General features: G+C 39.4%; 1 protein-coding gene across 3 annotated transcripts in view; it reads right to left on the reverse strand.

Annotated features, from left to right (window-relative positions):
- LOC142195934 (protein mono-ADP-ribosyltransferase PARP4-like) overlaps positions 1-16162 on the reverse strand; it is an 825676-nt gene that overhangs the window by 786317 nt on the left and 23197 nt on the right. For all 3 annotated transcript variants that reach the window (XM_075266048.1, XM_075266050.1, XM_075266049.1), the window contains exons 12-22: positions 15417-15515; positions 14714-14897; positions 13730-13889; positions 13094-13218; positions 12876-13007; positions 12697-12783; positions 9244-9408; positions 9112-9149; positions 7124-7205; positions 2686-2823; positions 713-890 (exon numbers count right to left, since the gene is read on the reverse strand). In XM_075266048.1, the coding sequence (XP_075122149.1) occupies positions 713-890; positions 2686-2823; positions 7124-7205; positions 9112-9149; positions 9244-9408; positions 12697-12783; positions 12876-13007; positions 13094-13218; positions 13730-13889; positions 14714-14897; positions 15417-15515 (1388 nt within the window). The remainder of the gene's footprint in view (positions 1-712; positions 891-2685; positions 2824-7123; positions 7206-9111; positions 9150-9243; positions 9409-12696; positions 12784-12875; positions 13008-13093; positions 13219-13729; positions 13890-14713; positions 14898-15416; positions 15516-16162) is intronic.

Raw genomic sequence — 16162 nt, forward strand, 5'->3', positions numbered from 1 at the left:
TATGAGTTGGCTTGAAATATTTAACGTGTACACACATTATTTGCTTGAGAAATGTCCATTCACCTGGGACCGAAAAACATTGCAATTTGTGACGTGTAATAAAGAATTTACTTTATTTTTTTGCATTTTTGGAATCCTGAAGTGCTGTTTCTTTCTGGTACCAGATAGATGGATAAAAAGATAGATAGAAAAAAAAGATAGATAGATAGATAGATAGATAGATAGATAGATAGATAGATAGATAGGAGATAGATAGATAGATAGATAGATAGATAGATAGATAGATAGATAGATAGATAGATAGATAGATAGATAGATTCAACAATATATTAAGAGATTTGACACTTAGACATCACTTTATGGTTAAACGAGTCAGTTCCTTCATGAGTGGGCTGGATAATAATTCCTGATAATCCAGCTATGTTGTGAAAAAGAACTGTCTCTATATATTGCTGACGTCTCTCTGTTTGAGGAGCTCTCCTTTTCCTCCCCTCCCCTCTCCATAGAGTTCTACTGTACAGATTTGATCGTGTCAGAAAGAGACAAGTAAGTGAAGAAACAGGCACAGAACTCATCTAAAACTGAGAAGAAAAAAGTTGTCCAAGCCCAACTTTTTTGTACTGCGATATCATAGTCAATGGGTCCCTTGGGATCCAGAATGGATTTTAGGTGGCAGATACACTTTTGGAATATACAGTATGCAATTACTTACTTGATCCAAAAAGAACAATGTTGACATAGAAGCTGTATGCAGAATGTAGTGCGAGCAATGCAACCTGTTTAGCACTGTGAAAACAGGACTCCATAGAGTTGGAGCAATCGAGGCATATTGTCAGAAAGGTATCTTCATAATCACTTTGCATTTCAGGTTGAAAAATCAACATGGACGCCTATAAAACAGAATCAAAACAGAACAATTACTGGAGGTGACCTGGACACTTAAACAGCTCCGAAATCTAGAGAAGGAAGTAAATCCTGTGTATTCTATACAGCATATCATTGATGTTACAGTATGGGAATCAGCTCAGGGAAAGTTTTTAGTGGATGTTCATTAACTAGATACAAGTGTGCAGAAGAGAAAGGACATGTTGCAATGCAATGAATAGATAAAGAAATAACAATAGGCAATTACAGTCTCTGATGAAGTATTGTCCTTCCCTTAAAACCAAGCAGTGACAGGAGATGCCTACAGAGTCTTATGTGTCCATCTTCATAGTACTGGCTCCACCATCAGGGCGCCAGGAACTGCGGTTTTAACCGCAAGCTACCTCCTGTTTAGGCATGAAATAATAATATCGCTCTCCTTATGATCCTTAATGAAACGCGTTGAGAGTCTTAAGTGTGTGTTACTATATTGCCCTGCCCTCTATTGACCCTGACCCGGTGTGCACAGTAAAGCTGACAAGTTAGCTGCAGATTCTTATTATCTCTCTTCTGAGGTCCCATCCCTAAAATTTTTAAAAAACTGGCTAGATATATTTTGATAACAGACAAAAAGGTAATAACATGTCATTACAAGTCTACCACCATGTTGCCAGTCAGGGAATGGTTGTCTGAACTCATTCACATAAACCCCTTATGGTGAAAGACAAGCAACAATCTTATTAGGTGGAGCTACAGAATAGGCCAGTACTGTCTCGGGCCCTGGGGTTCCCTTCCTCAGCATATTTCCTCCCCCCATTTTTATTCCTTTCCCTCTCACTTTATTATTCTCTTCCATCTTCTTTTTTTCCCTTTTCTCCCCCTCCCCCCCACTTTTCTCATTGTTTCTTCCTTCTCATGTCATGAAGGGGTCACCTCATTTACATAGAATAGAGGATTGGACTTTTCCAATAAACGTAAATGCCCTTCCGCGTCTCACTAGTTCGTTTTTTTCTTTCTGTGAAATGTTATTTTATTGACTGCTACTTGTAATATTATAAGTGGTCCCCTTTTCCCCTTGTTTATTCCTAAAAAACTTTAAAAACTGTTGCGGTTTTAGAAATTTAGAATGTCAATTACACCTACAGAAAGATTGGCAGTTTCCCTATAGGTATTATTGAAACAGAAAGTCTACAAAGGAAAACTCTGCAGACTTTCTGTGAAAAGCGCTGCGGGAAAAAACGCAGGCTAGTCCCTTAGTATTAAGCTGCTGTAGTCAGACAATTAAAGGGGTATTCCCAAGTGGCCCGGTCACCAACTTGCAGGCTGTAAACTCTGCTGACTTCCTGGTTTTCTCCGTAAATTGTTGGGTGGGGTTTCACTTGATGTCTCACATGTAAAGCCAGCAGCGAGTCTCTTCTATGCCGCTGGTCTTGCATGCCTGCCTGCTCCCTTATCAGCAAAATTCGATGAGTAGAGCTGATAATTGGAAGAGTAGAGAGATAAACAGCTCAGAAATACAAGCTGCTCCAAGCACTCAGCTCCCCCTCCCTCCTGAGACCAGGGAGCTACGTCACTTTTCCTGGGCGGAGAGATAAGACTATCCCCAGGTCCGTGGTTATGGCAATGCAGTGTAAACAATGAAGTGAATAAATTAAGATAACAACCAAACAAAGCAGTTTTGCTGAAGCAATGTATTTAGGAAAAGTCTGAAATCCACATAAGCTAGCAGTATAGATAGGAAACTTGAGATGGGACAACCTCTTTAAAATGACGGCTGAATTCTAAAAACTCAGAAGACAAAATAAAATTATTGAATTTTACCTCGCTGTCTTGGTCTGGGTGTTTCTCAACCCACATCCTTGGCACATAGGCATTTTCCATTAATACTTCCAAAGAAAAACCAAGATAATTGAAATGACTGGATTCTTCAGTTTGAACTACAGCTTTGCACTCAGTTTTCTGCAATATACACAATTGACATATGTTATTGACCTATATAACTAAGATAGGATTTAGTCTACACCTCCCCCAAGCATATTCAACCATCAGCATTGTTTTACAGAGAATATTACAGTGATAATCATATGTCAACTATGTAATTTTTGTAGATTTGGAGAAAAACAACCATGAAGTTATGCAAATGAGGGAGTGGATGCACTGGGGGGCTAGCCAGAGCTTCTCAATCTCAACCCACTTAGTGAAAGCTTGTGGTGTGGCCCATAATGGAATAAAACACAAGTGGGTCACCCAATAATAATGCAGACTATGTGGGGCTGTCAGCCCCCTCTCATTTTTGTTTGATAACATCATTGAGTGGGGGATACAGTGGCGTTTACTATTCCAGATAAACTGGAAGATCAAATTTTGAAGGGAGCGCAATTCTGAACGGGGCACTGCCACTGGGAGAGATTTGAAGAAGTAAAGTAGCTTGGAGAGGAGGGTCATTTTTACAGTCATGATGCGACCTATGAGAGATATGTGAGGTGAGCACCACCCAACATTTTTTTTTTTTACTTTCTTTCTCCCTTTATTATTCTCTCCCATCTTCTCTTGTTATCTTTGCTTCCTTCCTCTTCTCTCTGTATTTTCTGATATTTGTTTGATCCTCTATTGTGAATATATATATATATATATATATATATATATATATATATATATATATATTATATATCATATTTCTTTTAATCCTACTTTATCTCATGTGGCAATTAAAGTGGTGAGAAATACATAAACAATTCTGTGCGTTAAGTAGAAATTTGGATTGTACCACAGGAAGCAGTTTTTGGTGGAAGCAGCAGGAACAACATTGGGAGTAGCAGCTGGTCAGTAATAGCTGGAAGAAGCCATCATGAGGGTTAGAAATGTAACTTTAAATGCACAAATCTGAGTTGTTGTTTTTTTGTAGATTGTGAGCCCCATATGTATGTACTAGCTTTTACCCGCGACTTCGTCTGCGGTGAGTTGAGTATTGGGCGGACACAGACGTGTGAAACTGTAAAAGTGCTTTAAAAAGTTTGGTGGGCTAGCAAATGTGATTTGATGTGTTACAGTCCTATGAAAAAGTTTGGGCACCCCTATTAATCTTAATCATTTTTAGTTCTAAATATTTTGGTGTTTATAACAGCCATTTCAGTTTGATATATCTAATAACTGATGGACACAGTAATATTTCAGGATTGAAATGAGGTTTATTGTACTAACAGAAAATGTGCAATATGCATTAAACCAAAATTTGACCGGTGCAAAAGTATGGGCACCTCAACAGAAAAGTGACATTAATATTTAGTAGATCCTCCTTTTGCAAAGATAACAGCCTCTAGTCGCTTCCTGTAGCTTTTAATCAGTTCCTGGATCCTGGATAAAGGTATTTTGGACAAACAATTCAAGTTCAGTTAAGTTAGATGGTCGCCGAGCATGGACAGCCCGCTTCAAATCATCCCACAGATGTTCAATGATATTCAGGTCTGGGGACTGGGATGGCCATTCCAGAACATTGTAATTGTTCCTCTGCATGAATGCCTGAGGATTTGGAGCGGTGTTTTGGATCATTGTCTTGCTGAAATATCCATCCCCGGCGTAACTTCAACTTCGTCACTGATTCTTGAACATTATTCTCAAGAATCTGCTGATACTGAGTGGAATCCATGCGACTCTCAACTTTAACAAGATTCTCGATGCCGGCATTGGCCACACAGCCCCAAAGCATGATGGAACCTCCACCAAATTTTACAGTGGGTAGCATGTGTTTTTCTTGGAATGCTGTTTCTTTTTGGACGCCATGCATAACGTCTTTTTTTATAACCAAACAACTCAATTTTTGTTTCCAAAATGAAGCTGCCTTGTCCAAATGTGCTTTTTCATACCTCAGGCAACTCTATTTGTGGCGTACGTGCAGAAACGGCTTCTTTCTCATCACTCTCCCATACAGCTTCTATTTGTGCAAAGTGCGCTGTATAGTTGACCGATGCACAGTGACACCATCTGCAGCAAGATGATGCTGCAGCTCTTTGGAGGTGGTCTGTGGATTGTCCTTGACTGTTCTCACCATTCTTCTTCTCTGCCTTTCTGATATTTTTCTTGGCCTGCCACTTCTGGGCTTAACAAGAACTGTCCCTGTGGTCTTCCATTTCCTTACTATGTTCCTCACAGTGGAAACTGACAGGTTAAATCTCTGAGACAACTTTTTGTATCCTTCCCCTGAACAACTATGTTGAACAATCTTTGTTTTCAGATCATTTGAGAGTTGTTTTGAGTAGCCCATGATGCCACTCTTCAGAGGAGATTCAAATAGGAGATCAACTTGCAATTGGCCACCTTAAATACCTTTTCTTATGATTGGATACATCTGGCTATGAAGTTCAAAGCTCACTGAGGTTACAAAACCAATTTTGTGCTTCAGTAAGTCAGTAAAAAGTAGTTAGGGGAATTCAAATCAATAAAATGATAAGGGTGCCCATACTTTTGCACCGGTCAAATTTTGGTTTAATGCATATTGCACATTTTCTGTTAGTACAATAAACCTCATTTCAATCCTGAAATATTACTGTGTCCATCAGTTATTAGATATATCAAACTGAAATGGCTGTTGCAAACACCAAAATATTTAGAACAAAAAATGATTAAGATTAATAGGGGTGCCCAAACTTTTTCATAGGACTGTATATTCTGTATGTTGTGATACAGACAATGTGATGTGTTATACAGCCTGTGTACAGGAGTATATATGTATCAGGTACTGTATATAGCAGTGATAGGAGATACATGTAATATATAGTATATACAGTCTCTGTACAGGAGTATATATGTATCAGGCACTGTATATAGCAGTGATAGGAGATACATGTAATATATAGTATATACAGCCTGTGTACAGGAGTATATATGTATCAGGTACTGTATATAGCAGTGATAGGAGATACATGTAATATATAGTATATACAGCCTGTGTACAGGAGTATATATGTATCAGGTACTGTATATAGCAGTGATAGGAGATACATGTAATATATAGTATATACAGTCTGTGTACAGGAGTATATATGTATCAGGCACTGTATATAGCAGTGATAGGAGATGCATGTAATTATATAGTATATACAGCCTGTGTACAGGAGTATATATGTATCAGGTACTGTATATAGCAGTGATAGGAGATACATGTAATTATATAGTATATACAGCCTGTGTACAGGAGTATATATGTATCAGGCACTGTATATAGCAGTGATAGGTAATACATGTAATATATAGTATATACAGCCTGTGTACAGGAGTATATATGTATCAGGCACTGTATATAGCAGTGATAGGAGATACATGTAATTATATAGTATATACAGTCTGTGTACAGGGGTATATATGTATCAGGTACTGTATATAGCAGTGATAGGAGATACATGTAATTATATAGTATATACAGCCTGTGTACAGGAGTATATATGTATCAGGCAGTGTATATAGCAGTGATAGGAGATGCATGTAATTATATAGTATATACAGCCTGTGTACAGGAGTATATATGTATCAGGCACTGTATATAGCAGTGATAGGAGATGCATGTAATTATATAGTATATACAGCCTGTGTACAGGAGTATATATGTATCAGGTACTGTATATAGCAGTGATAGGAGATACATCTAATTACAATGTGATGTGTTGTATTGTGTATGTATAGTGGAAAGCTATATGTAAATGTGAGTGAGTAGAGTGAGGGCTACTCCTGAGGAGACAGTAAGGAGTGTGCAGGCAGGTTGAGGAAGGAAATGCCAGGCAGTGTGTGTGAGTCTATAGCTGGGGCTAGGAGTCCTGCTTTTGTGAGTCTCCTGCTAGGAAGCCATGTTGTTTAGTGGCACCAAAAGTAGCCTGTGACTCAATCCTAAGGGAAAACTATGTTTGTGGAAAATTGCATGCAAATCCGTCCAGGCGTTTTAGCGTGATTGAGGAACAAACATCCAAACTCACAAACATCCAAACACACAAACTTTCACATTTATAATATTAGTAGGATGTATTTGTAGGACTTTGTAGGATAGGAGGAAATCCACGCAAACACGGAGAGAACATACAAACTCCTTACAGATGTTGTTCCTGGCGGGATTCAAACCCAGGACTCCAGGCTGTAATGCTAACCACTGAGCCACCGTGTTGCCCCTGCACAAATCTGACTTTTGCTATGGGGACCCTGAGATTTCTATGTACACCCCTGTTTTTACTCTCTACATCTGCTAGCCCAGGCTGCTCACATGAAAAAGACTCACCTTTATTTTGATTTTGTGTGAATAACATAAAATCTCATTTATTTTCCTTGGCATCTCAATAGACATATCCAAGCAAAATGACCTGAAAGAAATTTGAAATTGCAAAATAAGCATTCCTCTTCACAAAAATACTCTGGAATACAATGTGATTTTTGTAATATTTCAATTTATTTTGAATCCCCTGACACGTCATTTCACATAAATAACGAAGCGCGTAGGGAGAGAAAGCGTTTATTTGAGGGTCAGATGTGGGCTGCCCTTATAAGAGCAGGAGTCTCTGGGGGTGAGCGACCATTTTTGCGGTGAGGGCTAGCTGATGGTCGCATGACTGATACATGGAGGATAAACAGAGATTATTGCTCCACTTAAACAGGAACAATTTATGCAGTTCTATTTGTCATTGTTGGAAACTGAGGACATATGTTATTTAGCGTGCAATATTAGATTTCTTCTGGCCAGTATGTATATAGTGGCTGGATATAGGATAACTGTTGATATCTAAAATATCTAAAATATGTTTTTGCTAAAAAGTGATTTTACTATTACTATAATACTGCAGAGTGGTTTCTAATCTGAAGATAGTATAATTTCTCATATTCAGGGACTAGGAAGCCATTGTGAATACTCCATCCTGACAATGGAGGGAGGAATTTATATTAATTGGTTTATTTGGCTGCTTGTATTTTTTATTTAGAGACATATTAAAAGTGATGTTTTAAATATTTTCCTCACTGCTGTTTACTTTATTTTGAATCTGGCAAACGTCTTGTAAGATCCAAGATACTGGAGATAATAAACGAACACGGTATAGAAGTGTCAACTACATCCCAAACCTAACTCCCTCTGTGCTTTTTGACAACACACTGCGAAGGGCAAAACTGGACCACTGCAAAGCATATTAACTTTCTAAACTGTGACTGTGGCCCTTTGGTGTGTCATTGAATCCCTTCTGTGTACACCCTATGTATTTTGCTGGGATTGTTGCCAAAACTTAAAGGAATCCTATCATTGAATACCCTTTTTTTCTGCCTCACACGTAGGAATAGCCTTAAGAAAGGTTATTCTTCTCCTACCATTAGATGTCTTCTCTGTGCTGCCGTTCGGTAGAAAGACGGGTTTTCTTCGGTATGTAAATAAGTTCTCTCGCAGCACTGGGGGCATCCCCAATGCTGCGAGAGAACTCTCCAGCGACGCCTCCATCTTCTTCTGGAATGCCTCTCTCTGCATATTCTTCTGTCCCGGGTTTCAATCTTATAGGCCTCAGGCAGAGCCGACTGCGCATGCCCATGGCCACAAGAAAAAGGCTGCTTACTCAGTAAGCCGTGTAAGTGGCCACAAGAAAATGGCTGCTTACACGGCTTACTGAGTAAGTGGCCATTTTCTTGAGACCGCTGGCATGTGCAGTCGGCTCTGCCCAAGAAAACCCGGATTTCTACCGAACGGCGGTGTGGAAAAGACATCTAAAGGTAGGAGAAGAATAGCCTTTCTTAAGGCTATTCGTAAGTGTTAAGAAGAAAAAAAGGGTATCCAATGATAGGATCCCTTTAAATACCGACAAGGGGTGCAGTTTAACCATGATGTAGTCATTATTTAACCCAGTGGTAATAAACCTTGATACCTTACTACCCATCTTAGAGTATCCCAGATGGCACGATTCAAAGACTGACTCTGAGATGAGGAGGGAGTCATTGCCACATTTGGACAATTTAGGGCTACATATCACATTTACAGTTTTGCTGCTTCCAACTATACCATGCTCTATAGTCACAATGTGCAGGGTATGATACAAGACATCTGCCATGGAAGAATGGGAGTCACTGGCAGCATTAGCTAAACCTCTTACAACATGTTATAAACAGTTACTGTGCATCTCCTCATTACTTTGATGGAAGAGCTATAGCAAACATAGAAAACTACTGTACAGAGAACTATTGAAGATAAAAATACATTACACTGACTTGAAAAAAATTCTGCTCTCTCAAACTTACCCCACATCATGTTCAACGCCCACTTTTGTTACAGTATCCTATAAAAAGCAAAAAAGTTTTCATTCAACATAAACTATTGCACAGATAAACATATATCTCCTCCAGACATTTATTGCAAACTAATATGTTTACCTGGGTGCTTTCCTTTAATGATTTGTCTTCTAGCCAATGAGCCACATTGGCAGGGATATTGAAACTAATATTATTATAACGACACGTCAGTTCCATAACATAGGTGATTTTTATGACTACAGTTGCCTTGGATGGTAAATTTCCAACACTCACTGTGAAGACGTCCTGAAATAAAAATAGTAAAGTGATTTACTTGGCACGTATAAGTCAGAGTGAATGTGTAAAACTTTAATAATAACTCTAAATGAGTTATTTTGGGTGACAGAAGGATACTGTCCATGGTGAGCTCCATGCTAGAGAACAACTCCCATCCCATGTATGAGACCATGACAGCACTGGGCAGCACTGTCAGTGACCGACTGCTTCACCCCAAGTGTGAGAAGGAGCGATATCGGAGCTCCTACCTCCAAACCGCGGTCAGGCTGTATAATCTTCATCAGGGTAAACGAAGATCACTCCGCACAGAGAACTAAATGATTCTGAAGTCTTTCTTTTTCTTTTTAGTTGCTGTGGTATATTTCTATCTGCTATTCTGAGCTTGTATATGTTCTTTTCTTGTAATATATTACTGTATTATCCATGCTGCTGTAACAAACTGAATTTCCCCATGGTGGGACTATTAAAGGATTATCTTTGCTTATCTTATCTTAAAACAGCACACGTAAAAAATATGTCTAAAGTCACCGCTTGTATATATCTATATACTGAATATATACACTTCAAAGAAGTTTAGTAACAGAGGCAGAGGGGGAATGGAGGTAGGTGTTTATAAATATCAGGGACTGGGACAAGGTGCATTGGTGCCCGAGAATCATAAGTCAAGTTACTCCTCTCCCCACACACGCTATGGGGGAAATTTATCAAGCCTAATACTCCAGAATTCTGGTACCAAAAAGTTGAATTCTTCTGACATTAGTCACTTTTACACCACACACTTTGAAAAGTGGAAGAGCTCAACCTGTCAAGCTCATGTACAACAGATTTTTATAATGCAGTAGGTGAGTGATGTAGAAGGTAGAGTAAGGCTTATTCACATCACATTTTTTACATCCATCTAACAAATGCAAAAATTAGATGCAAAAACAGATTCTAACAGATGGCCATCAATTACATAGAGATCAATGTAAAAAAAAAAAAAAACATGATATTACCGGGCTAACAAACCCCATATATTTTTGGCTAAGCAATTCAGGGATCAGGTGGAAACGGGTACAGCATATGTTTTCTGGCGTTCAGATGGTGTGGTAATTTATGACCCCAAAGTGGTCGCCGCATGTTCTACGAGTACTATGCTAAGCTGTACTCCTTGCCGACTGCCCTTTTATGCCTGATGGCACTCACACAAGATGTTTGGTGCACCTGTGCCCACTTACACTTCACCTCCCCGCACTTCTCAAGTACCGCTTTTCGTTGTCATTCACGTTATGTTCCTGGGCTAAGTTCGGCAGGCTCACACCCTGGGTTTAGAGCGGGCCTCTTCCGATTTACAGACATCATAAATAGAGATGAGCGAACACTGTTCGGATCAGCCGGTCCGAACAGCACGCACCCATAGAAATGAATGGAAGCACCTGTGACGCTGACTTTGCCGGCGGCCGGCCGCCGTCACAGGTGTTTCCATTCATTTCTATGGGTGCGTGCTGTTTGGATTGGCTGATCCGAACAGTGTTCGCTCATCTCTAATAATAAACTACAGGTCGGGCTCTCTCTTCCTTTTTATGTATAATCGGGTTTTATTGAACATTTTTGCATAAAAACAAGAGAAACACATGAAAAGGGAACACTGGTCGGTAGACCAGACACGCGGGCCCCAAACAGAATGAAGTGACATGGGGCTCTTCCTTTTTATAGTCTAAATTCAACATCCCCTTTAGCAGCGAGTTTTCTTACATTCAGATTAGCCACTTGGCCTGCTTCATTTTCAGGGGTCCTCTGGGCCCCATGCTCATGGACTTTGAAAAACTGTGTAAATCTGACTCTTCTACGGCTGGCCTTAACTCACACATATAACAAATCATTTTGAAACAAAGTCCAGGATAGGATTCCTAGACACTCTTATATGCAGAAATGGGAGGGCTATTTGTGTGAGACTTTGTGGAATCTGGCTTGGAGGCAGGTGGCGAACACCTCTCACTGTGCCACTTACATGGAAAACTTTTATAACATGTTGCTCCACCGGTATCTCACCCCAGCTCTACTCTACCAGATGTCTGCTGGAGGTGTGGTGCCTGTTGGGCTAACCTATTTAACCTTCTCTGGTCTTGCTCTTTGATCCAGACCTATCGGCAACAGGTCCAGAGACTTTGATAGAACAAGTGCTGGGCCTCAGAATCATCTCCGCCCTCTAACATATTTTCTTAACCTGCCCTCAGAAAACCTGAGTAAAATCTCCCTACAATTACTATTGTATAATCTCACTTCAGCTCACTGTCTCATAGGAAGAACTGTATACTAGACTTAGAGAATCAAGGACTCTTCAATATCCGACTACTCTTCTAAATATTAAGGAGGATAGGACATGTGGGAACCCTGAGATACAGTGTGGGTACTCCATGGACTCTAATCCCTGTATTTGACCATATACACAGTGCTTAGTCAGATTATCTCTTGTAAGACAGTGGTCAAAAGAGGGGCACTTGTATGGGGTTTTCTCACTCAAACAGACACCCCATACCAGAGGCCGCAGTATAGGAGTTTGTCCATCAGGAAGTGACCTTTGCAGACAGCAGGTCCTCACATACACATTACCTTGACCAAAAGGTACTGGTATGTCAGTTCCTCTATCACAGGATGATACAGAAGGTGCTCCAATAGACAGTGTCCCAACTAGAGTCTGTGAGTTATATGTCAGAGAATGATTCCCACATACAGCTCCCAGTGACACATGTATAGTGATACTATAGACAGAGGCCCAGAGATCTCAGACAATAATACACTCAGAATTTCATTCTCTCATCTGCCAAACCACATACGCTATATCTTCCCTGCCACGAGGCCGGTACACTCTAGATGGCTTCCTCTTTAGAGATGAGCGAGTATATTCGATCGAATACTTCCCCTGCATAGTTTTTGGTGTAAAAAAAAGCACCTTGGAAGGTGGGAGGGGAATCGAATGTTTACTGCGTGGTATTCGACCGAGTACACCAATAACTATGCAAAGGGGGGTATTCGATTGAATACTACTCGCTCAATCCTCTCTCGTCTACCCCTTATTTTATGTGTCCTTGTAAAATTGAAGTGTTAATGGATTTTCAGGTTTGAAGTAAATAAAGTTATGTATCTTTGTAATACTTTTAGGGTCTTTACTTCAGCTCCTTACTATGTCCAAGCATCCTGACTGTAGTAACAATTTCATGAGTGAAGCCTATACATTGGTTTTAATTCTCTACTTCACAATAAAGATTGTTTTTTCAAAAATGAAAATGGAGACAATGAAGTGGTTTGGAAACACACCGGAGAATCCTGATCCATGAGATAAGCCCCATGTCCTTCACGAATAGCGGTCCTGTACTCACGATGTGCCTTCTGCTTTTCCTTTACCTATGGAGAATAATGTACATCATAGAAATAAAAACTATATGTTTCCTTGGAAAAAAATCTTTAGTCCAAATAAAACCAAACAAGTATTGTACCTCTCCTATGATGTGTTTCCCATTGATAAAAGCCTCAAACCCACATACGGCCGCTGTACTGTCCAGAGGGAAAACATACTTGGCTTCAATAGGGACGGTGGAATTATTCTTATAGGTCTGAAACATCACCACCTGGGGTAAAAAAATATACTATTAGCTGATATATCTGAGAAATTCTAGGTTTTATGAACTGCAAAGTATATTAACGCCATATATACCTTAGCTGCAAGGTCCATCAATTGAGCTTTGACATGTATGCTTTCTAGAGGGATTAGCTGTCCATCGCTGCCTTTTAGACCACCTTTTGTCGCCTGGTCATCAGGTAAATCGTCTATTGAGACATCTGTTAAACAGGAAAACTCACTTTAATGCGGTGTTTGTATGTTACAATCCTAATATATTTTGATCAAAAATGCCTCAAGGTGTTTTCCAGGAATTATTAATTAATGAACCTTACAATAGATCCCCCATAGATCACCTGTTTGAGGTGGCAGCGGCATCTTCCATGAGGCGATCTGAGGCATAGCCCAACGATAAGTCATCAATTTATATCCAGTTTGTAAAAAAAAAATAAAAAAATATGGGCCAAATAACAGGATGCTTCAGTACAAAACATCTCCTACCTGTGAGCAAAACCATTCATAATTCTTCAGAACTACACAGAACCCAATTATATCAAAGTGTCTTTGTAATGTGGGAGAGGACGGGTCCTCTAGAATGAGAGACAATCTTTTGTAGCCTGTCCGTCTGCTTTGGCCAAGAGATGAGGATCCCGAAGAAAGGAACTCACTCTATGAACTCATAATATATTAATAGGGAATAAGAAACTGGACAGCTTCTTCAACAGTTCTTACCTTCTGATGGTTCTGCCAGGCTTGAAGAATGATCGGGGGTTTTATCCATTGAAATAAACAAAGATTCTTTTTGTAGGTCCACATTGTCCCCATCAGTGGAAAACTGAACAATGTATCTCATCTGTACTTGATTCACATTATACACCACATATTCATCATCCTAAAAAAGTATATAAGAAAGTCACAAAGCTTCTTCATATCTGATTGGGGACATAACTCCATTTTCTTTCATGGGTGAGGTGTAGTTAGTGAATAAGGGAAAAGATGAGTGATGTGGGGAAGGGGAAAAGTGGCAGAATAAAGGGAGATGACAAAGCGGAGGAAAATCCGAAAATGTCTTTAATAGTTGGCTGGGGGGTTGTCCACTTGTTGATACCACATGGTGTCAGAGTATAGGAGTCATTCTCACTATGTGGCTGATCAACGAACAAACAGTAATAATAATAATAATACATTTTATTTATATAGCGCCAACATATTCCGAAGCACTGTACAATTTATAGGGTTCAGATACAGACATACATAACAAAGAACGTCATTTCACACAATGGGACTGAGGGCCATTAATAACAGTAATAAGGGACAGTAATAAGGGATGCAAAATTATCAGCATTGTTATGTGTAAACAGGTATACACTACTTATAATGAATATAACATAACACAACAATTGCTCAATATAAAAGTACATTGCATTGGTCAGTATTCAGCCATATTAATCATAATAGCAACAATGGAGCTCTGTGAGCCTTCCTTTACTAGCGAGCCCCAAGTTATGCTACTATACTTTTTATTGAACCTGAACGGGATGTAAGAAAAGGAAGGTAAATGATATTGTGAATCGCAGTCTTTGCTCATAAATATTACTGTTAATCTTGCTTCCCAAAAACATATAAATTCAGTAATATTTGCAGTGATCCTGTAATTTACAATCAGTTTAGTACTTATAGAGGAATAATGATAATGATGAAGCCAACACTACTTACTGTAAAGTCTGATGTTACGCTATGCTTGCGTTGGACGCCATGCACACTGTGGAAACCATTGGGTGGTTCTGTGATAGTGTAATCTCTGTGAAACACGTCTTTGCATTTACCTAGAGCCACATCACAGATGACCAAAAGTCGCGATCCGGTGACATCACTTGCCTGGGAATACTTTACACTTGTGCTGGAGATAAAAAAAAAATACTGGGTAACCAAATATATGTTTTAAGATGTATCCACCATTCTTACTAGGCTAACATATCGTATTATTGTGGGAAATGAAGAAAAGAAAAATATAACTCCTAGGGTAACATTGAAATAAAATACATGAAGACAAAAGTCAGGTCACCTCTTGAGTGTATGGGTCAGATGAAACATTCCCAGGCCATATATAAAGGTAAAGAGAATAAAGGTGTCCAGCAGGTAGCAGGTCACCACCTCCATATTTATACTTACCCTCACTACAATCCTTCAGTAAGGAGTAATGGGGGGCTCTGGAACCTGCTCTACTGATCAATGGGGGTCACAGCAACCTATACAGTCACATCCTTTAGAATGTGGACTGTTCTATTTCCAAAACTAAACAAAGTGATACAAGCTAATAAACCTTTATTAATAAGATACTGAGTTACTGATGTAATATTATCCTTCATTTCCATCATTGCCCAAGATTATAATGATATTATCAGATTTTCATACAAACCTTATTGAATCACTGAAATAAATGCCACTTCCCAGGTTTCCAATGTCCGTCCTTTCACCACCAAATTCTTCGACAATCATCTTTGGCAGCATAAGCCCACTATAGAGGACACAGAATATATAGAAAATATTCTATAAAACAGTCCAAGACTAAAACATACAAAATGTTATCGGTAAGAAGTAATCCTAGGACATTATGGACATGCACTGGATTCAGCCCCATTTTAGTTGTTGCCTCTACAAGGGCTTTGACTAAAATGACTGAATGTTGTAAGTGATTTAATATATATAAGAATTTGTTTTCTTCTGTAAAGTAGTAACTTAGCTGCACACACAGGAGAAAAGAATTAATCCTTTAATTTGTGACTCCATAATAGGAAGTTTTTGTACAAAAAAAATGATGCACCAGGTAAAGCATCAGGACAAACAATGACCAAGCTGTAGATGAAAAATATGCTGCAACGTTGCGGTCAGATGACCTTCAACTGACTAGATCCATAAGAGCTAGGTAGCAGGAGTGAACAGTAAGGCTGGGTTCACACAATGTATTTTGGCACGTAATGTGGCACGTAGACGGTGCGGGAACTTTTGCGGGCCGTATACGCTCCCATTGTTTTCAATGGGAGCCGCTACCATATACGCGGCACTATTTTGCGGCGGCCGCAAAATCACAGCCGCAAAATAACGCGGCGTATACGATCCCGGCTCCCATTGAAATCAATGGGAGCGTATACGGCGCTCAAAGTC

The sequence above is a fragment of the Leptodactylus fuscus genome, chromosome 2 (assembly GCF_031893055.1).
Source record: "Leptodactylus fuscus isolate aLepFus1 chromosome 2, aLepFus1.hap2, whole genome shotgun sequence".
NCBI lineage: Eukaryota > Metazoa > Chordata > Amphibia > Anura > Leptodactylidae > Leptodactylus > Leptodactylus fuscus.